Source organism: Delphinus delphis, chromosome 6 (genome assembly GCF_949987515.2).
Source record: "Delphinus delphis chromosome 6, mDelDel1.2, whole genome shotgun sequence".
NCBI lineage: Eukaryota > Metazoa > Chordata > Mammalia > Artiodactyla > Delphinidae > Delphinus > Delphinus delphis.
Window position 1 is genome coordinate 89,536,692 of NC_082688.1, and position 23,548 is coordinate 89,560,239.

Here is a 23,548-nt window from a genome sequence, read left to right on the forward strand (position 1 = left end):
TGGTGTTTGCAGATGGCAAACCTCATTTAAATTCCACAAAGCCCTGAGCAGGTATTAAAGTCCTTTTAATTTGCAGATGAAGAAGCTAAGACACTGAGAGGGCTTGGGGTCAGGGTTGGCCCAGGACCCTACCGAAAGAGAGCCCAGGGCGCTATGAGACAGGCTCCCCAGGTATCTCCTGGCTTTTGGGCATACAAACCCCAGATTTAGAGGCTGCTTGGCAGAGAGTATTCAACAAAACCACTGCAATAGTGTCACCATGACCCTCAACCACCAAGGGCATTGGAGCCAAACTCCCTGGGAGATGCCAGCCCCTACACTTCCCAGGCACCATGAGCTGCACTTACCACTCATTCGTGATCCGTGTCTGCAGCTCAGGAAGGAGGAACTTCCCGTGGAAGCAATAGATGGAGGAGATGTTAGAGAAGATGCCTGTGGTGACTTCCGAAGGGATCCCTGCTTCCATCAGTCGGGTGCAGAAAACCTGGGCACGGAGAAGCCCATGCAGTGGTCGCTGAGTGTGGGTCACTGCAGATGGTTACGATCATGCTTCTGCTGCAGGTATGGGAGCTCAAGAGAGGCTGCCATTGCCTTATGTTTTCTTAGTGAACCTTCCACTTCATCAAACTGGCTCAAAGAACCTTATGGTCTTAAAGCAAGCTTACTTATGGCTAAGAATTGGGGGTGAGGCAGGGACAGTCCCCTCTAGATGGGGACAGGCCATCTTTCTTCCATCTGCCCATCAAGGGAAGTGGATGGTCCTGATTTCCTTTCTTTGCTTTGTGAGCTACAAACAGAAGAAGCACCTGTCAAAACCCAGTTTCTGTTGCAGTTTTACTTCCTGTGCTCATAAACCCTACGTTGCCAGGTGGACAGGGAGAGTGCCACCCACTTTCCCAACTATTTATGCAGAAAGATGTCCAGAGGCCATTTACATGCTCAGATAATTTAACTGCCAAGAAGAAAAAAACCCCAAAGTGACTGGATGAGACAATTGCCCCAAAGCCACAAGTTCTGAAAGCAAAAACTAAGACTTTCTGGAGGAGACTTAAATTTGTCCAAGTTTTAGTATTCATGTCAGTCATACTCCAACTGCAAGCCCTAGCCAATGCTAAGAGAGAAAGTTTGCCTCTGAAACTGTCCACTGAAACTCTGGAAGTGGACAAAGGCAGGCCCAAGCCAGGAGGGCTACCTGGTCTAGCAGGTGTAGACGCTTCACGTAGGTCTCCTCAGTATGCAGCAGCTCCTGGGCAATGTGGAGCAGCTTCTGGGGCTCAGCGCACTGTGAAGAGAAGAGCCATAGCTCACCTAGGGAAGATGAGTTTTGGGGAGGCATGATATGACAAAGGCTACCCGCTGTATGCCAGGGATGACCAGGGGAGGCTGCTGGGACTGGGATGTGGGGCTCAGTTCTCGCAGATGGAATTTCCAGGGAGGTTTCTGGGGAAGACATAATAGTTTCTACCAACCCCCCCCAAACCTTCTGCAGCCCAGAGAGAACTCTATCTTCCCAGGGCTTTAACTACAAAGGAGCTGCAATAGCCACATCAAAATATATCGTGGAGTGACATCAGCAAGGTGGCAGATTAGAAAGCTACAGGCCCTCCCAACAGGCACATGAAAAGATGCTCCACATTGCTAATTATTAGAGAAATACAAATCAAAACTATAATGAGGTACCACCTCACACTGGTCAGAATGGCCATCATTAGAAAGTCTACAAATAAGAAATGCTAGAGAGGGTGTGGAGAAAAGGGAAACCTTCTACACTGGGAATGTAAATTTGTGCAGCCACTATGGAGGTCCCTCAAAAAACTAAAAATAGAGTTGCTATATGATTTTGCAATCCCACTCCTGGGCATACGTTCAGACAAAACTATAATTCAAAAAGATACATGCACCCCAATGTTCATTGCAGCACTATTTACAATAGCCAAGACATGGAAACAACCTAAATGTCCATCAAAAGATTAATGGATAAAGAAGATGCGGTACATATATACAATGGAATATTACTCAGCCATTAAAAAGAATGAAATAATGCCATTTGTAGCAACATGGGCTAGAGATTATCACACTAAGTGAAGTAAGCCAGACAGAGAAAGACCATATGATATCACTTATATGTGGAATCTAAAATATGACACAAATGAACTTATCTATGAAACAGAAACAGACTCACAGACATAGAGAACAGACCTGTGGTTGCCAAAGGGGGGGGAAGGGATGAATTGGGAGTTTGGGATAAGCAAATGCAAACTACTATATATAGAATGGATAAACAACAAGGTCCTAGTGTATAGCACAGGGAACTATATTCAATATCTTGTGATAAACCATAATGGAAAAGAATATTTTAAAAAATATATATATGTATATATATAACTGAATCACTTTGCTGTGCAGTAGAAATTAACACAACATTGTAAATAAACTATACTTCAAGAAAATATATTAAAAAAAAAAAAAGAAAGTTATAGGCCCTCCTTCCCCCACACATGAGTTAACAATATACAAACAAGAATACCTCTGTGGAAACTTTAGAGACCAGCTGAGAAGCTACAGTTTCCAAGGCATTGTAAAACTAAGAAGAGATTCTATCAAATAGAGAATGAAAATTGGCATGTTTGGAACACCCTTTTGTGTTCCTCCCCCATGCAGCATAGCACAGCACAACTGGGAAGAACCGCCCCTCCCCCCAACTAGGGCTCCTCCCTCAGGATGGAAACAAAGGAGTGAACTGTGCATCCAAAATTTTGGCTCATCTGGAAGCTGCCTGAGGGACTGGTTTCTGTCTTGCCTGATTTGTAATGCTGTCATGACCAGCGCCAGAGTTTGAAAACAGGCAAGCAGCATGTTAGAGCTGATGTTCTGCAGGCAGATGCCAGGGGAGCAAGAGATCAGAAAAATTTTAATAGGTCTTAGAAATTCCAGCCTGATTGGCTAAGGTTTTCCCTGCACAAAGCCAGCATGCAAAGACTGGAGAGATGGTTGTTTTTCAGATGCCCAAATTCCAGCAAAAAATTACAAAGAAACAGGGAAACACAGTGTGATTAAAGGAATAAAATAAAATTCCAGAAACCAAACCTAAAGAAACATAGCCCTATGAGCTGCCTGTAAAAAATATTAAATACCTGTCATATAGATGCTCAATGAACTAAAAAAGAACACAGACAACTAAGTGAAATCAGGAAAGTGATGCATGAACAGAATATCAATAAAGAGATACAAACTATTTAAAAAAAAAGAGCCAAACAGAAACTCTAGAACTGAAAATTGCAATAACTAGACTGAAAAGTTCAAGCTAGGTCATTTGAAATCATAAATCAGAGAAGCAAAAAGAAAAAACAATGAAGAAAGCAAAGAGAGCCTAAGAAACTTATGGGATACTACCCAAGGGACCAATATATGCATTTTGGGAGTCAAGTACAGCATACTTGAAGAATTAGTGGCTGAAAATGTCCCAAATATGAGGAAAGAAATGGATATATGAATTCAAGAAGCTCACATAACTCCAAATGGGATAAATCCAAAGAACCACACTGGGACACATTATAATAAAAAAAAAGGGGGGTGGGGTGGGAAGAATGGGATGATATATTTAAAGTGCTGAAAGAAAAATAAAACTGTCAACCAAGAATATGTATCCAGCAAAGCCATCTTTCAAAAATGAAGAAGATGATACCAAAACCAGATAAACATATCACAAAAAAAAGAAAATTACAGGCCAATATCACTGACAAACATACATGCAAAAATCCTCAACTAAATACTAGCAAACCGAATCTAACAACACATTAAAAAGATCATACACCATGATCAAATGGGATTTATCCCAGGGATGCAAGGATTCTTCAATATACACAAATCAATTAATGTGATATACATATTAACAAATTGAAGAATAAAAACCATATGATCACCTCAACAGATGCAGAAAAAGCTTTTGACAAAATTCAACACCCATTTATGATAAAAACTCTCCAGAAAGTGGGCATAGAGGGAACCTACCTCAACATAAAAAAGGCCATATATGACAAACCTACAACCAACATTCATTCTCAATGGTGAAAAACTGAAACCATTTCCTCAAAAATCAGGAACAAGACAAAGTTGTGCACTCTCACTACTATTATTTAACATAGTTTTGGAAGTCCTAGCCATGGCAATCAGAGAAGAAAAAGAAATAAAAGGAATCCCAATTGGTAAAGAAGAAGTAAAACTGTCACTGTTTGCAGATGACATGATACTATACACAGAAAATCTTAAAGATGCCACCAGAAAATTACTAGACCTAATCAATGAATTTGATAAAGTTGCAGGATACAAAATTAATTCACAGAAATCTCTTGCATTCCTATACACTAACAATGAAAGATCAGAAAGAGAAACTAAGGAAACAATCCCATTTATCATTGCAACAAAAAGAATAAAATACCTAGGAAAAAACCTACCTAAGGAGGTAAAAGACCTGTACATAGAAAACGATAAGATACTGGTGAAAGAAATCAAAGATGACACAAAAAGATGGAGAGATATACCATGTTCTCGGATTGAAAGAATCCACACTGTGAAAATGACTATACTACCCAAAGCAATCTACAGATTCAATGCAATCCCTATCAAATTACCAAGGGCATTTTTCACAAATTTTACAATTTGTTTGGAAACCCAAAAGACCTCAAATAGAAAAAGCAATCTTGAGAAACAAAATTGGAGCTGAAGGAATCAGGCTCCCTGACTTCAGACTATACTACAAAGCTACAGTAATCAAAACAGATGGTACTGGCACAAAAACAGAAATATAGATCAATGGAACAGGGTCAAAAGCCCAGAGATAAACCCATGCACCTATGGTCACCTAATCTATGACAAAGGGGGCCAGAATATACAATGGAGCAAAGATAGCCTCTTCAATAAGTGATGCTGGGAAAACTGGACAGCTACATGTAAAAGAATGAAATTAGAACACTCCCTAACATACACAAAAATAAACTCAAAATGGATTAAAGACCTAAATGTAAGGCCAGACTGTATAAAACTCTTGGAGGAAAACATAAGAAGAACACTCTTTGACATAAATTGCAGCAAGACCTTTTTTGACCCATGTCCTAGAGTAATGAGAACAAAAACAAAAATAGACAAATGGGACCTAATGAAACTTAAACCTTTTGCACAGCAAAGGAAACCATAAACAAGACGAAAAGACAACCCTCAGAATGGGAGAAAATATCTGCAAATGAAGCAACTGACAAAGGATGGATCTCCAAAATATACAAGCAGCTCATGCAGCTCAATATCAAAAAAGCAAACAACCCAGTCCAAAAACGGGTGGAAGATCTAAATAGACATTTCTCCAAAGAAGATATACAGATGGCCAACAAACACATGAAAGGATGTTCAACATCACTAATTATTAGAAAAATGCAAGTCAAAAGTACAATGAGGTATCACCTCACACTGCTCAGAATGGCTATCATCAAAAAATCTACAAACAATAGGACTTCCTTGGTAGGGCAGTGGTTAAGAATCCACCTGCCAATGCAGGGGACATGGGTTCGAGCCCCGGTCCAGGAAGATCCCATGTGCCACAGAGCAACTAAGCCCGTGCACCACAACTACTGAACCTGCACTCTAGAGCCCGTGAGCCACAACTACTGAAGCCTGTGCACTTAGAGTCCATGCTCCACAGCAAGAGAAGCCACCACAGTGAGAAGCCCACACACCTCAATGAAGAGTAGCCCCTGCTTGCCGCAACTAGAGAAAGCCTGTGCACAGCAACGAAGATCCAAAGCAGCCAAAAAGAAGAAGAATAAAAAAACTACAGACAATAAATGCTGGAGAGGGTGTGGAGAAAAGGGAACCCTCTTGCACTGTTGGTGGCAATGTAAATTGATGCAGCCAGTATGGAGAACAGTATGGAGATTCCTTTAAAAACTAAAAATAGAACTACCATATGACCTAGCAATCCCACTACTGGGCACATACCCAGAGAAAACCATAATTCAAAAAGATACATGCTCCCCAATGTTCATTGCAGCACTATTTACAATAGCCAGGACATGGAAGCAACCTAAATGTCCATGGACAGATGAATGGATAAAGAAGATGTGGTGCAATGGAATATTACTCAGCCATAAAAAGGAGCAAAATTGGGTCATTTGTAGAGACATGGACGGACCTAGGGACTGTCATACGGAGCGAAGTAAGTCAGAAAGAGAAAAACAAGTATCGTATATTAATGCATGTATGTGGAATCTGAAAAAATTGGTATAGACGATCTTATTTACAAAGCAGAAATAGAGACACAGATGTACAGAACAAACGTATGGATTCCAAGGGGGAAGGAGGGGATGGGATGAACTGGGAGACTGTGATTAACATATAAACACTATTGATATTATGTATAAAATAGATAACTAATGAGAACCTACTGTATAGCTCAAGGAACTCTACTCAGTGCTCTGTGGTGACCTAAATGAGAAGGAAATCCAAAAAAGAGGGGATATATGTATCTATATAGCTGATTCACTTTGCTGTACAGCATAAACTAACACAATGTTGTAAAGCAACTATACTCCAATTCATAAAATAAAATAAAAAATAATAAAAAATTTTTAAATGAAGAAGAAATTAAGACTTCCCCAAATAAACAGAAGATAAAGAGTTCATTACCACTAGACCTGCCATACAAGAAATGCTAAAGTAAGTCCTTCAAGTTGTGAAAAGATGGTAGATAGCAACATGAAGCTGTACAAAAATATAAGGTTCTTCAATAAAGGTAAATGCATGAACAAATATAGTAACCTGTACTATCATAATTTTGGCAGTACAGTAACCTGTACTATCATAATTTTGGTAGATAGCAACATGAAGCTGTATAAAAATATAAGGTTCTTCAATAAAGGTAAATGCATGAACAAATATAGTAACCTGTACTATCATAATTTTGACAAAAACATTTAAAAACTATAAATCTATGTGAAAGTGCATACTATATATATAAATACATAATTTGTGACATCAATAACATAGAGTGTCTGGGAGGGGGAGCTGTAAAGGAGTACAGTTTTTGTGTATCATTGAAATTAAGTTTTGTTCAGCTTAAAATAAAATGTTATACAGATGAAAAGATGCTCAACATCACTAATTATTAGAAAAATGCAAATCAAAACTACAATGAGGTATTACCTCACACCAGTCAGAATGGCCATCAGCAAAAAGTCACAAAAACTAAATGCTGGAGAGGGTGTGGAGAAAAGGGAGCCCTCTTGCCCTGTTGGTGGGAATGTAAATTGATACCTCCACTGTGGGGAATAGAATGGAGTGTCCTTAGAAAACTAAAAATAGAATTACCGTATGACCCAGCAATCCCACTACTGGGCTTATACCCTGAGAAAACCATAGTTCAAAAAGACACATGTACCCCAATGTTCATTGCGGCACTATTTACAATAGCCAGGACATGGAAACAGCCTAAATGCCCTTCGACAGAAGAATGGATAAAGAAGATGTGGCATATTTATACAATGGAATATTAGCCATAAAAAAGAACAAATTGGGTCATTTGTAGAGATGTGGATGGACCTAGAGTCTGTCATACATAGTGGAGTAAGTCAGAAAGAGAAAAACTAATATCAAATATTACCGCATATACGTGGAATCTAGAAAAATGGTACAGATGAACCTATTTGCAGGGCAGGAATAGAGATACAGGTGTAGAGAATGGACGTGTGGACATGGGGGAGGGGAAGGGGAGGGTGGGATGAATTGGGAGATTAGGTTTGACATAAATACACTACCATGTATAAAATAGATAGCTAGTGGAAACATGTGGTATAGCACAGGGAGCTCTGCTCAGTGCTCTGTGATGACCTAGATGCGTGGGATGGGGGTGGGTGGGAGAGAGGTGCAAGAGGGAGGGGATATATGTATACATATAGCTAATTTACTTTGTTGTACAGCAGAAACCAACATAACATTGTAAAGCAATTATACCCCAATGAAAAATAAAAAGCAGATGGAAGATCTTTAAAAAAATAAAATACTATAACTATTTTATGTAATTGCAATAGAAAAAATATATAGAATATACACAAGAGGCAATGAGAAGGGATGCAAAACATATTATTACAAAAAAATCAATTAAACTTAAAAAAGGAAAGCAGTAAGAGAGGGACAAAAAAGCTACAAAACATACAGAAAACAATGAAAAAGGCAATAGTAAGTCCTTCCCTACCAGTAATTACTTTAAATGTAAATGAATTAAACTCCCCAATCAAAAGACACGGATTGATTGAACAGGTTAAAAATAAAATCCAATTATATGCTACCCACAAGAAACTCACTTTAGATTTAAGGACATACATAGGCTGAAAGTGAAAGATGGAAAAAGATATTTCATGAAAATGGTAAACAAAAGAGATCATTAGTGGCCATATTTACATCAGACAAATGGACTTTATGACCGTTTTTTTTTTTTTTTTTTTGCGGTACGCGGGCCTCTCACTGTTGTGGCCTCTCCCGTTGCAGAGCACAGGCTCCAGACGCACAGGCTCAGCAGCCATGACTCACAGGCCTAGCCGCTCCGTGCATGTGGGATCTTCTCGGACCGGGGCACGAACCCGTGTCCCCTGCATCGGCAGGCGGACTGTCAACCACTGCGCCACCAGGGAAGCCCCAGACAAATGAACTTTAAATAAAAAAACCATTACACAATACAAAGAAAGACATTATATAATGTTAAAAGGACCAATTCACCAAGAAGATATAACAGTTATAAATATTTATTCATCAAACCTCAGAGCTCCTAAATATATGAAGCAAACTTTGGCAGAATTGAAGCAAGAAACAGATAACAACAGAAGAATAGTAGGAGATGTCAGTACTCTACTTTCAATACTGGATAGGACATGCAAAACATCAATAAGGAAGCAGGGGATTTGAATAATACTGTAGAACAAATGAACCTAACAAACATATGCAGAACACTCCATATAACAACGGCAGAACATACATTCTTCTCAAGTGCACACAGAGCGTTCTCCAGGTCAAACCACGTGTTAGGCCACAAAACAAGTATTAACAAATTCAAGAAGACTGAAATCATATAAAATATCTTTTCCAATCACAACAGAATGAAACTAGAAATCAACAGCACAGAGAAAACTGGAAAATCCACAGATTTGTAGAAATTAGACAATACGCACTTAAACAGGAGTCAATAATAGAGATTAGAACAGAGATAAATGAAACAGGGTAGAAAAACAATGGGAAAAAACCAACAAAACTAAGTTGTTTTTTGAAAAGATAAACAAAATTAACAAACCTTTAGCTAGACTTACCAAAAAAATGAGAAAGAACTCAAATAAATAAAATGAAAGAGGAAATATTACAACTGATACTACAGTTGAATACAAGGGATCAGAAGAGACGGCTCTGAACAATTAAATGCCAACAATTGGATAAGCTAAAAGAAATAGATAAATTCCTAGAAACACACAACCTACCAAGACTGAGTCGCGAAGAAATAGAAAATTTGCACAGACCGATAACAAGTAAGGAGGTTCAATAAGCAATAAAAGTCTTCCCAACAAAGAAAAGCCCAGAAACAGATAGCTTCACTGGGAAATTAATACCAATTGTTCTCAAATTTTTCCCAGAAAATTAAAGAATAAGGAACACTTCCTAACTCATTCCATGAGACCAGCATTATCCTGATACCAAAACTTTGGGGTCTTGTTGACCCTGGAGGGACTCTCCCTCCCAGGGGTTCGCGGATTCCTAGAGATGTAAAGGATTCGCTGGCAAGAATGTCTTTCAAGTGCAAACCAGCCCATCCAGAGCCCACACCCAACCACCTTCTTTATACTTGCTTTCCCCTATTCCCCTGCCCTAATTACGCGAGCTATCCAGGGACAGCCCCTGTGCACAGAACCCACTGAAATTATTCAAACTGGCCAATCTTAAGCCTGCTTACCCTGTCTCACCCATCCCTTTCCTCAGAAACCACAATAAAGACTCTACTGTAACTTATATAGTATTTGTACATCAACTATACTTCAATTAAAAGAATAAAATCATTACATGATTAAAAAAAGACTCTTGCTCACAATTTCCACTCCCTCTGCCTCCTGCCCTACCCTGGTGCTTTTCCCTCTGGTTCCCCATGGTGTGGTGTGCCCCCTCCTCTCGGGAACTATGAGTAATAAACTGTCTTTAAATGGCAGTCATCTCCTGATTTGTGGGCTTCACCATTCCTGAATAATAATAAAACTTAGCTTAAAACATGCCCCCAGCCCACTCGCTGAGAATTTGGCTTTCGACAGTGCAGGCCTGTGGCTGCCCTTTGCCCACGAAGCCTGCCTCTTGATGCGGCCATGTTAGTCCATACCATCTCTACCAGGAGCCAGCAGGTCCGACCCTGGCCAAATGCCACTTGTGCTTGTCTTGGGACCCAGTCACTCGCAGCTTACCTACGCTGTTCTCCTCCCATGCACAGGTGGTCTCTCTAAGCCGGGGCTGTCGGCTTTACTTCCATGTCCCCACAAGTCCCAGTGTAGAGCCCAGAGCCCAAAATGCTAAAGGGACACAGATGAGCTTTCTTGCAAGGCCGAGCCCCCACGGGCGGGCACACCTGCTTCCCGGAGCCATCTGCACGGGGCTCCCCTCGCGTGCCTGGGCTCCCTTCCTGCCTCTGCCACACACCATGGGAAACCCTGGGGTTTCCCCATTCATAAAATAAGGTGACAAGCATGCTGTCTTCCTCACGGGGGCTCTGCAAGGCAGGCAGCAAGCACTGGCAAAAAGTGGTGGCAGCACTGTTTCCGCTAAGTTGGACCGCCACAGCCACCCTGGGGTGGGGTCCCTGTGCCACCGTGGGGCCATAGAACTAAGGCTTGGGAGTGAGATCATTGTCTGATATGTCAGGGAGATCCCTGCCTGTGTGGTCCTTCCCCAGAGCCTGCCCATCAACCCATAGCAGGGGCTTCTCTGAGCATGGTGTCTGAATGTACACCCTGCTACTGGCACCAGGCCTGGGTGATGGCACTGTAAACCTCAAATACCCTCAGAGGAGAGCTCTGCAGCCCCTGACGCCTGGGACGGGAAGGTGGCCTACCTTGGCTGGATCCGCGTCAGCCCTCAAGGGGCTATTCTCGGGGTCTGGCTCCTCACTGCTGCCCTCGCCCATATCGCTATCGGCCTCCTCCCGTGGGGCCTTGCCACCTGGGGCTGTCTCCAGGTGCAGCCCTTTGATGGTGGGGCCTGGGCCCACCTCGCTGCCGTCCTCGCAGGAGAAGTGCTCGCCGACCACGCTGCAGGAGGGGCTGTCTATCCCGCTGTCCCGGTTAGGGATCTTAGTGCCGCTGCTGGGCTCACTCACAGAGCCCACGTCCCCCGCAGAGGCCTGGCTGCCAGGGCTCCCGGAGGCAGGGTCACCACAGTGGGCTCCAGGCCCAACAGGGAGCGCTCGGAGCTTCCCCGGGTCTGTGCTTGGATGCTCCAGGGAGGAGCTGCTAGGCCCAGCATCTGGCTCCCCCCGGGTGGCAATGGGGGCTGGGGGCATTGAGGACACCCCTCCTGGCTCCATCCTCAAAGTTGAGTTCTCTGAGCTCTGTGAGGCGCTGGCCGGGGTCTTCCTGTCAGGGAGAAATGAGCATAGTCAATGCCAGCTGGGCCATGGACTAGCCCCCAGGTGGGGCCCTCTGGAGAAAATCAACATGGAGGAGGGGGGCTGGGGCTGAGTGTGAAGTGAACACCCTGGTCAGCCTCAGCTGGGTCCTGACTAGGCAGGCTTTGGGGCAATGGCAAGTGGAAAGCATTTTATTCTAAAAATAAATTTCTTCATTAAAAAAAGAAGGAAGAGAGAGAGGGAAGGAGGGAGGGAGAGAGTGAGAAAGAAAGAGAGAGAGAAAGAAAGAAAGAGAGAAAGAAGGAAGGAAGGAAGGAAAGAAGGGAGGAAAGAAGGAAGGAAAGAAAAAAGAGAGAGTGAAAGAAAAAAAGGAGAGGGAGGAATGAATTCTGTAGCGTGAAGCTACCTGCCCCTCAGTGAATTCAGAATATGTGTGTAAACGAACAGCAATAACCACCGTGAGCACAGTGAATCTGGTCTGTACTGTGCTTGGGCGTCCGTGGCACTCTATCCTACCACGTAGCTCTGAGGTGAGGCAGGATCCCCATCGAGACCCTCCCTCAATATCACTGTCGATATTCTGTCTGACAGGTGACCTGTCATTTTCCAGAGACCTGGAGGCTGAGGAGGCTGGATCTTGGTTCCCAATTCCTCTTCCTGCTAAGCACTGGAGCTACTTCATGCCCTCACATGGTGCCTCTTCTGGAAACCTTCGTGGAGGAAAGGCACCTTCAAGTGTCAGTCTGGGTGCACAGAGAGGGTCAAAGGTGAGACTAGACTGGGAGGAGATTGACGTTCCCCCAAATCTTCCACTTGAACCCCCAGTGGAGCTGCAGAGGAGGTCAGGGACCAGGAGCGGCAGTCACTTATTCCTGGGCAATAGGTGGGTTACCTGAGGCTGTCAGACTCCGCAAGGACACTGAGGTGGAAGGGTGGGTGCCAGGCTCCCTGCTGGCTGTGTTCCGGGTCCTTTGTGTGGGCCAGCCCAGGCCTTGCACAGGGTTGGAGGGCTGGGGGGATTTGCTGAAAATCTTTTTCTTGCCCAGCAGTTTTGAAGTGGAGCAGTTCAGGAGGTTCTAAAAAAAAACGTGAAAGGAGAATGAAAACCACCTTCTCCGCTGGCACTTGGAGCAGCATGGATGACAGACCCAGTGCTCAAGGGAGAACATGGAAGGGCATCTTCATGCCACCACCCAGTGCAGGAGACCCCCGGGCAGGTCATAGAGGTCTGCGGGTGGATGGAGCATGGCTGAGTCCCTGGCCCCCGTGCAGCAGCTTCTAGGCCCTGGCTTAAAACTGGGACCAGAACTGAGCTTGTCCCCAGTCATGCAGTGACTCAGGGAGAAAGGGTCCCCTTGAGTGTGCAGTGCCCACTGTGTCTGAGGAGAGCTGGCTGGCATCTACACGTGCCCTCCCAGACACAGGCACTCACTCAGCTCTGCTGCCAGTGGCTTCTTCACACATTCCCTTCCTCCCTTGCTAAACAAAATAAAGAACCATCAGTGGAGGTGCAGTTTCCCCTCCCTGCAACACACACAACCAAAAAGGTGTCCTGAAGCCTGACCCTCGGCCACCCATGCAGCAGAAGGGCCTCTGGTCAGAGTGTGCTCAGAAGAGAAGCGTGAACCACCTCTGTGCGTGCGTGGCCTTGAGGGCTGGCGAGGCCCCAGGAGTCAAGCACCAACTCCAGCCCCTGTGATAGTCTCCTACGCTCTTGCCTTCCAGTGCAGTCAGATTTCTTCTGAGCGGACCTTTTTTTTTTTTGCGGTACGCGGGCCTCTCACTGCTGTGGCCTCTCCCGTTGCGGAGCACAGGCTCCAGATGCGTATGCTCAGCGGCCATGGCTCACGGGCCCAGCCGCTCCGCGGCATGTGGGATCTTCCCGGACTGGGGCACGAACCCGCGTCCCCTGCATCGGCAGGCGGACTCTCAACCACTGCACCACCAGGGAAGCCCTGGACCTTTCTTTAAGTGACACCAAAACAAGTGCGGGGCGCACATTTAGTATTGGCTACTGCCACATTCTTAAAGAGCTTAATGGGGAGAAATATCAAGATTTCTAAACAGAAAATGCATGCTTTGCTACATTTTTCTCATAGCACAGGTGATAAACTCCAGTTTCCGGAAATCAGACATGACACAGCAGTCAAAATATGCCAGATGGAATGCAGGCCACGCTCAGCTTTGGTGTGTCCAGTGCAGCCATCTGGTGCCAGGTGGAGCCTGCTGCAATCACACCTCAGGGATTCCTGCTTCTGGTCAAGATGGAATAACAGAAACTGGAGATACTCTCTCACTGGAAACAACCAAATCATGGATAAAACATACGAAACAACAGTTGACAGACACCTTACACCAGGCAGCAAAACGCGGTGCTCCTGAGAGGTGGGTACAAGTGCAGTGATCCCTCTCTCACCCCAGCTTCCTGCCCAGAGAAGGGGATCTCAGGTAGACCCCTGAGTAAGGAGACAGAGCTGGGAGTCCAGGAATACGAAGGCAGCTGGAGGTCAGAGGATAGAGCACTAGAGAGAGAGAGCTGCACAGAGAGAGCGCAGAGAGCTGACAAGGGCCCTCGGAGATGGCTCAGTGCATGTGTGAGGAAACTGCAATGCTGGAGAAAGATCTACTTGAGAGGGTCAGAGGGAACATTACCTGGTGCTCACACAGGGCAGGGAATATGCCTGTTTCCACCAGCTAGACTGGAAACCCCAAGATCCACAGGGAGTTAGAGAACTTGGAAGGGTCTTGCCTCAGTGTGGGGCATAATTAGCCCCATGGTGAGCTCTGCTCAGGTCCCACCTAACAAATACTGATGAATTTTAACAGGAAAGTCCATCTGTTTACAAATGACTTAACTGCCTCCCTAAACAATGCCTAAGGACAATTATAAGAGCACAAACATATTCAGCATCCAGTAAGGTGAGATTTATAGTGTCTGGCATCCAACCAAAAATTACCAGACACAGAGGGCAGGAATACACAACCCAGAGTGAGGAGAAAAAGGCAGTGAGTTGAAATTGAACCACATATGTTACAGATGTTAGAATTACCAGACAAGACAAGGTCATTAAGGCAGCAGCAGTTACCCGCATTATATTTAAAAGGTCAGTAGAAACATGAAGAATAAAAAAAAGATGCAAATCTAACTTGCAGAGATGAAAACCACACAGTGTGTGATCAGACCCACTGGAAGGGATTGATGGCAGATTAGATATTGTAGAAGAAAAATTAGTGAGTTTAGAGAGACAATAGAAGCTATCTAAAATGAAAGAGCGAGAATGAATTGTGAGATGTGGAAAAACTTTAAGCAGCATAATATCTGTGTAACCAGAATATATATGTGGAGTCTCAAAAAAGGAGTGAGCTTGAAAAATATTTGAGAAAAATAATGACCAAAATTGATACCAATTCTACACAAATCTTTCAACCATTGAGGGGAAAAGAGAATACTTCTGAACAACATAGATGAATCCAGAAATAATCGTTGCCAGGTGAAAGAAGACAGACAAAAGAAAAGGCACCTACTTTTTTCTCATTTACATAGAATTCTAGGAAATGTACACTAACAGGTGCTGCCAGAAAGCAGACAGGGATGTTGCCTGGAAGGAGGGGTAGGTGTGGTGTGGGGGTTGCAACGGAACACAGAGAAGCCTTCAAGGGGTGACAGCTATGCTCATCATCTTGGCAGTGGCGACACTTTCACAGGTGTATATGTGTATGTTGAAACGTCAAATTGTACATTTTAAACATATGCAGTTAATTGTATGTTGATTATACCCTGTGGAAGGTGATACCTCTGAGCTGTGCAAACTTGGTGAGTTGCTGACACTCACCAAGTGTCATTTTCCTTGTTACAGAAGGGACAATGAATCATGTAGAGGAGGGTGGTGAGGGGTGTGGCAGGCCCAGAGGCTGGGGAGGCTGGCCTGCCTGGATGCCCTTCAAAGGGAGGAAGTGTGCCTTTCCTCTGGAGGCCCTTTAGCCATGACCATCTTATCTTCCAAGGGTTTTAGTGCAAGGGCAGCTGAACCATGCTCGGCCAGACTGGGAAGCCCAGGGCTCAGCATAAAGACATCCTCCAGGGAGCAGAGTACGTGGTAGAGGAAGGTCCTCGTTGCAGAGCAACCTTCCTAAAGATCAGATGACCCTCTGATCTGATTTGGGAAGCCACAGGATACAGCCCACAGCCTCGCTTACCTCAGGACTGGTCTCCCTGCTGCCTGTCCAAGGCCAACGTGAGTGCAGGGCAGGCCAGTCCAGTTCCAGCCTCCCCTCCACACTGCTCAGAGGAGCCGGGGGCTAAGGTAGGGTTGGGGGAAAGGAAACACATGTTCAAAGGTGCCCAACATACACACATATAAACACACACATGCCTCCACACGTGTATACACATATGCACATGCACACATACACAAATACATATAAACATATATCCAATTATACATACACACCCACACACCCCATGTGCCAGGAGATGTGCTGAATGCTTTTGTACCCTTGCTCAGTCACAATCACCAAGGTGGGTGACATTCCATGTTTCAGACAAGGACGCCAAGGCTGACCCTGGCCATGCTGGCCTGGGGTAATCAGCACCCAGGAGCTGGGTCCCCCAGACATGCTGCTCTGAACCCCCTGGACTGGGATCCGGGCTCATTCTGACATGCCCAAGGCCAGGGACGTGTAATCACGGAGGAGCCAAGGAGCATTTGTCATTTCTGTCTTCCCAGCCACTCAGTTCTCCCTTTAGAAGCCCTGAGCTGAGGGAGCCCACCCTAGGTGAGTTGAGCCTGCTGCCGAACTCAGGACCCAGGGCCCCTGACACCCAAGGCTGCCACCACCTAGCATCAAAGGCCCCAAACCTGGGACTGGGGGAGGTGTGGGGACTGGAGAAGTACAGAGAAATTAAATGTGCCCCACTCTCCAGTGCATTGTGACCCGTTAAGTGACTCCATCCACAGTAGCCAGTTGGATGGGGTGGCATGAATGCAGTGGTGTCTGCCCTAGAGTCTCTGAGCCACTTGGTAGCTGCCTGAGATGGGCAGGGATAGTCTTACCGATGGGCCACAAGTCCGCTCCACCTGCCGCTGGACGTCCCCACCTTGGAAACAGTATAGGAACCCCCACTAAAACCACCATTATGCCCATCTCACTTGCTGCCTGTCACCTGGTACCCTGGAGGCCCCACGTGGGCAGAGACCTTGGCTGTCTTGTCACTGACATGGCTTAGTGGCCCCGGCACGTGGGGCCCCAGCTGACAGCTGGCAGCAGCCATCAGATGTGTGAGCCTGAGAAGAAGACTTTGAAACAGTTCCAGCCCTCACTGGCGACAGTCCCAGAGAAACCCTGAGTGAGAGCCATGGGAATGCACCCCACGAGCCCCAGAATCATGAGAGATGACAATCCTTGGTGGGGTTGCTCTTTACCCTACCATGTCCAGGTGGTTGGTTACGTGAAGGAGGGAATTCAAACAATACTGGAAGCACCATAGGGCAATACCAGAAACTGCTGTGCTGCACACACCTGCACACAGGTTGCAGGCTGGGAGACAAGGCTGCAGAAACCCACAAGGCTGTATTAGCAGTGACAAAGGTCTGGCTGCGCTGGCCATGCCAGATGTAACAATCAATGACATGTCAGCAAAGCTGCCCAGGGACCCAGGGGTGCCTGCACTCCAGTGTCAGGATCCAGAAGCGCAATACTTGCCTTGGGGCCTCAGCCCTGGAAGCGCTCTGGCTGCAGCTGGTACAGTCTGCGTTCTCCATCCTGTGTGCTGAGAACACAGAGATGGACACAGGTACTGTGGGGTGCCACATGCTTCAAAATTCGCTGGGGTCAGTGGGACCTCGGGGCGGGATGGGGCCAGCAGAGTGGGGAGGAAAGGAAACGGATCAGCACAGCACCATCCCAGCTTGCTGGGACGCCCTGATCAGATGTTCCCCAAACAGTTCACACCATCACTTTAAAAAGTTACTGTTATTTTTTTAAACCTCATGAGTGATGGGTCATTTTTTTTTTTTAAAGAAAACCTAGATATTATGGAAAAACAAAAAAGAAGCAAAAGTTACCTGTCCGTTCTAGTACTGGGATACTGGTGAGTGGGCAGGGGCCTGCGGGCTGGACAGCAGGGGTGTGAGGTAGGTGGGGGTCCTAACGCTCCTAGGTGTGCTGCAGCTTTTCTTAGAGAAGCTGCATTTGTTTCAACACCAAATTCCAACATGAATCCCTTATGTCCTCAAGAACGCATTTCTCCCAGAAGAACTGAAAGCAGAGACTCGAACAGATGTTTGCCCCCTGTTCACATGTGAACAAAGGTTCAGAGCAGCATTTTTCACAGTGGCCAAAAGGTGGAAGCCTACTTCAACATGAATGAACCTCGAGGAAGTGCTGAGTGAAACAACCCAGACACAAAAGGATAAATATTAAGATTCCGCTTGTGTGAGGTACCTGGAGAGGGCAAATCATAGAGACAGAAAGTAGAATGGTGGAGCTGAGACTGGGAATGGGGAGTTAGTATTGAATGGAATAGATTTTCATTTTGGAATGATAAAAAAGTTCTGGAGATGCATGGTGACAATGGTGCATAACAACGTGAATGTACTTAATGCCACTGGACTGTACACCTAAAATTGGTTAAAATAGTAAATTTTATGTTATGTGTATTTTACCACAGTAAAAAATAAAAAAGCTTTTAAAAAAAGGAATGCATTTCAGAAAGGTTTGCATAGAAAGTTCTGTAAATTAGGGTCAAAGTGACAGTGATTCAAAAGCACTGAAAACTTACTCCCTGCCCTGCATTCCTGTCATCCTGGGCCTCAAACCCAGGCTTTTTCTCCACTCACCCACCCGGAAGCCTCGAGGCCCACAGTGACGTGCGGTTGTGGCGAGGCCTGGCCCTGAGCAAGAGCTGCCTGTAAACCTCTCACCCCGCTGCTGATGCATCGTCACCCTGCACTGCCCACGCTACTCCTCAGGAAACATGGCCCCCAGGGCAGGGCCTCGAACAGACCTGGGGGGTGGTTGGATGGTTGGACTGTGGCCCACGCTCTGCGTGGCTCCGGCTCTGACCTCGGCCTCCAGACCGTCTTTTGGTTCCCCACCTGACGAGGTGAGGCTCAGAGACGGCTCATGGCCCAGCACAGAACATGGGTATCATTATTAGAGGCTCAATACATGATTGTGGGGAAAATGCAGGATGATTTCCCAGTTGATTACACTCCTGAGACCACAGGTGCCTCACTGGGAGGGAGGTGGGAGGGCTAGAGCCCCCTGCCCACCAGGGAGGGTCAGCCAACTCCAGCTATGGAGGCCCTGCCTGGACTCCTCCCTGCTCTGACCCCAGGCCATCTTCTTGGGCCTGTGGGGGCATGACAGCCCCCATGGATTGCACGATGCATCTTTGGCCCTCCTGCGTGGATCCAGGGAGGCAGCAGCACAGTGGGCCTGAGGCCCTGCATCCAGAGTGATCAGTTTCTACCACTTATTGACCCGGTAACCAGAGATAAGCTCAACTTCCCCAAACCTGTTTCCTTGTCTGTAAAATTGGACCCAACAACAGTCCTGCAAAGGTTCTTAAAGCTTGAGGCAGTGCACAACACTCTACCCTCAACTGGCCATGTCATACATTTTTAGTGGCCCTAAATGACAAACATGGGCAGGACACCTCACCAGGGTGATGGCCTTCAGCCATTAGCATCGCCTGAAGCTCCCAGGTCCCCTGTCACAGGGCCTGCTCAGCTGCCGTAGGAGTTGTGTGAAATCACACAATGAGCCCAGTATTGATGACGTGTGCCCCGAGCTGGATGGACAGAAACTCAGGGAACGCACTGGGTGCAGTGTAAGGAGCTATGACAAGAGGGGTTACATGCAGGGCTGCATTGTGCGCAGATTGGTTGTGCCTGGGAAACAGACCACTGCACTGTTTCTTTCTTTTTTTTTTTTGGCTACGCTGCGTAGCATGTGGAATCTTAGTTCCCTGACCAGGGATCCAACCCATACCGCCTGCGTTAGCAGCATGGAGTCTTAACCCCTGGACTACCAGGGAAGTCCCTGCAGTGTTTCTACTTAATCTTTTTACTTATGTATTTACTTAATATTTTTCTTATTTCCTATTTTTAAATTTTCTATACTTATTTCTGTTTCATATTTTGTTTCTGTTTTTACTTTCATCTAGAAGGAGTATAAATATAAACACTACAGACACTGTACATTACCATACATTAAAAGCAACTATAAAAATAAAGTCACAACCTTTGAAATAAAAAATAAATCCTTCCTTGCATAGGCAGGTAGATGTGTGATAAAGCAAATAGAATCTCAGGAGGGGACATTGTAAAATTCTTGGAGCTTTGCTGTATGTTTGAAATGTTTTGTAATAAAGCTTTGGGGGAAAAAAGTTGATCTCTGCAGTACCCAAGACCTCCAGGCCCACACTTGGGGTGGGGCAAGGGGGGCTCCTTGTTCCATTCTGACCTCCTCCATTGGGCACCCTGGGCTCACTACATACTTCTCTCTACTTTTGATTATGTTTGAAATTTTTATTTAAAAAAGTAATAAAACAAAACAGATAAGAACTTTCCAACAGCTTCCGATTGACACTGAAATCCTTGAGCACAGATGTAACTCTGCCGCTCCTTCCACACTGAGCCACCTCAGGGGCCTTTGCAAGGTGCTCCCTCTAGAGGAACAGCCTGGCGCAGCTCCCTGAACTCACTCCCTGCTCTGTGACAGGCCTTCCCCAGATGAGGCCGCCCCTCCTCCATCCCCGCTACTCCTCCAGGCTCACCCACACCTCCCACCTCCACTCCCCACTGGCTGCAGCCCACACAGATGGAAATCTCACCTCCTTCACATGGCCCCACCTGGCAAACAGCAGGACTCAGTAAGCATGTTCGGTGAGGAAGTGAATAGATGAATTTGAATCGGCATCGCAAGCAGTCTTATTTCCCTTCTAATATGTACGTTTACATAACCATACAAAAATGTCCTCTGGCTGAGTCCAAATTTTGAAAATATAAAATGCAAATCAATATTACAGAAGGTCAAATCCCACCTCCTACAGTCCATCACTCGACAGCCCCACGGTCGTCTCATCTAACTTCACAGTGACCCTGTTAGGTAATTACAGCGAAAGGGACACCCAGACAATGGATTCACCTTCCTAAAGCCACACACCTGCACCAGCAAGAGCTCTGTGTCCTGGGCACCGAGGGGCTCCAAGTGGGCCCCACCAAAACCCCCAGAGCTGATGTGTAAGGACAGCCACCATCCACTTCACTGGGGACCTAGGTGACCAGTCATCACACATGGGGGCTCAGACAGAGGGGACAGTATCCCAGACAGACGGAACAGCATTACAGACAGAGGAAACAGCATCCTAGGCAGAGGAAACAGCCTCTCAGGCAGAGGGAACAGAGCCTCAGACAGAGGGAACAGCATTGCAGACAGAGGGAACAGCATCTCAGACAGAGGAAACAATGTCCCAACAGGGGAAACAGCATCCCAGACAGAGGGAATAGAGTCTCAGACAGAGGGAACAGTGTCCCAGGAAGAGGCAACAGCATCTCAGGCAGAGGGAACATTATCTCAGACAGAAAGAACAGTATCTGAGGCAGAGAGACCAGTGTCCCAGACAGAGGGAACAGCATCAGATACCATCAGACAGAGGGAAGAGCACAACGCAAATAAGAGTCAGCCAGGCCATCTGAAGAGCTGACAGTGTGCCTAGGTGGGTGAGCCCAGAAAGGGAGGGGATGGGACCTGGTTGTTGGAGCCAGGATGGATCTCATAGCTGTGGGTAGCCAGGGGGTCATGCAAATGAGTGACACCCCATCCAGGTTTGGATTTCACATCTCGGCTATGGTTAATACTGCCCCAAGGTTACATTTTTACCCCTATGTTCACCCACTTTTTCATGGACCTGTTTCCTCATCTGTCAGTGGGGTCATCAGAGCCCATCTGCAGAAGGTGGCAATGAGGCAGCAAGGCAGGTGCTCCTGGCACTGGATCAGCAACTCTTCCATGGTCACTGTTCTGGGTCCAGGGACACCCGTCACCCTAGGTTCTCAAGGGACTCCGGGCAGCAAAGTCTCACCCTTCCTCTGGGGCCTCACTACCACATCTCAGCTTTAACCCCAACAGACCTACCACAGTCCAGGCTTCTGTGTGTGCAGAGCACACAGTCTTGTCCAGCTTTGCGAGGCACTGCATATTTGGTGGTGCTGGTTTTTGTGCGGAGACAGACATCAGCCCGAGGAGCGGAACCAGGGCCTCTGGCCTCCTGCACCCAACCAGCTGGAGACAAACCACTTCCTCCCCCTCCGCACCCGGCCCCACCCAGCCCCAGGGCCACTTGCCAGTCAAGCTGTCAGGCTCCAAAGGTTTGAGTTTGCCCGGCTTGGCGTCTTGCAGTCCATGGTCTAGGGCAAACGGTGGGCCTCAGTTTCTCTGTGACCTTCAGCTTCCTCTCCTGAAAGAACGGCGGAGCGAGGTCACCCTGGGCTTTGTCTGAGGACTAATCCAAATAATAGCAGAGCTGCCCCAAGCACATCCAGCCTCCAGGGGGCTGTGCTCACCTCCAGAGCCCGGCACCACTCAGACCCCAGTTCACATACAGGAAAGCTAACTGGTCGAAGCATCTGCCCAAAGTCACAAGCTGGGGGAGGGGCTGCAAGCCAAACGTCCCAGTTGGCCACGAACACCAGCAGGGCACCAGCCACCTGCTGCCCCATGCTCAGTTTCCCCTCTCCAGTGGGGTCTCAGAGAACCCCAGGCCCAACTTGCCACCTCCCAAGGGGACCCCACAGCACCTCACCGACTGCAAGAAGCTGTAAATGGGCTGGTGGTCAGCAACCACAGGGACTCCCACACTACAAACCCCAGAGGATCCTGGGAGCCAAGTGCTCTGGGTGCAGTCGCGCCCTAGAACATGTCCGCTCTGTACAACGGGCACAAACACAGCTGCCTCTGGTACCCCATGGCTGCCCATGAGCCTCCCCCAGTCTGCGAGCCTCTCACAGGTGGTCCGCCCACCACCCTGCACTGTCTGGGCACAGTGTGGGATTCTGAGGAGGCCCTGATGGGCTTGGCCTTCCTTCCTAGTAGCGCTATCATGGACAGGCCCTGTCTGTCAGTACCTAAAATGCAGATTGCAGAGGAATCTTCTGGAGCCCCACCATGTGGAAAGGCCTAGCCCCCTAGGGACCGTGTTTGGGACCATTCATCTGTCCTCCGTAGGCCCAGCCTACTCAGGGACCCTGGCCTCAGGTTCATCTTTGCTAGAGTCTAAGCCACTGCAGATGACACCCAACACTGTCCTGGCAAGTGTGCTTGTTTGCTGTTCGATGATGCCCACAATAACCTGACTTGTTACAAATCATGCCAGAGGCACCACAGGAAAACAAAGGGACACAAGACATCACTCAGCGCCACCACGGCAGCTTCCTGCCTTGAAAACATCCGACCCCGAATGGGTCCTGCTCTGAACTTCCCCTGACCCTGAAAGTACCCCTTACGGGACCAGCACAGGCTCTCAGGGCTGGCGAAGACCCCAAAGCCAGCACCACTCACCTGTCTTCTGCGGCACACACACTTCTCTCCAGGACTGACTTCAGACAGCAGCAAAACACAACTTCCTTTTGCTGGTTTTCGCAATATGGGTCACTAAACGACAGTGCATTTGCATTTCCGCACTATCACACATCCAAGCTCACTGGTTCTCCCCCTGCCTTATTTGCAAAAATACAGCCCAAACCGGCTGGAACGCTGTCCAAGGCCCAGGCCATCCTGGCCTGTGTTGGTTTAAAGTTTAAGAGGCTGCTTGGGTGTCCCTGAGTTGTTCTGGGCGTGGAGGCTGCAGCCATTCTGCCTCTGCCTCTGTGGGTTTTTCTAAGCAGACCTCCAGGCACCTGTCGTTCAGAC

The 23,548-nt window shown here is 46.8% G+C and overlaps 1 protein-coding gene across 2 annotated transcripts in view; it reads right to left on the reverse strand.

The window, feature by feature from the left end:
* FGD3 (FYVE, RhoGEF and PH domain containing 3) overlaps window positions 1-23,548 on the reverse strand; it is a 64,573-nt gene that overhangs the window by 22,405 nt on the left and 18,620 nt on the right. The window contains exons 2-7 of one of the 2 annotated variants that reach the window (XM_069540794.1): window positions 21,985-22,097; window positions 12,525-12,708; window positions 12,247-12,375; window positions 11,120-11,639; window positions 1,193-1,282; window positions 348-484 (exon numbers count right to left, since the gene is read on the reverse strand). In XM_069540794.1, the coding sequence (XP_069396895.1) occupies window positions 348-484; window positions 1,193-1,282; window positions 11,120-11,590 (698 nt within the window). In that variant the 5' untranslated portion in view covers window positions 11,591-11,639; window positions 12,247-12,375; window positions 12,525-12,708; window positions 21,985-22,097. Of the gene's footprint in view, window positions 1-347; window positions 485-1,192; window positions 1,283-11,119; window positions 11,640-12,246; window positions 12,376-12,524; window positions 12,709-21,984; window positions 22,098-23,197; window positions 23,233-23,548 lie in introns of those variants that run through there. The other variant, XM_069540793.1, reaches the window with a different exon arrangement.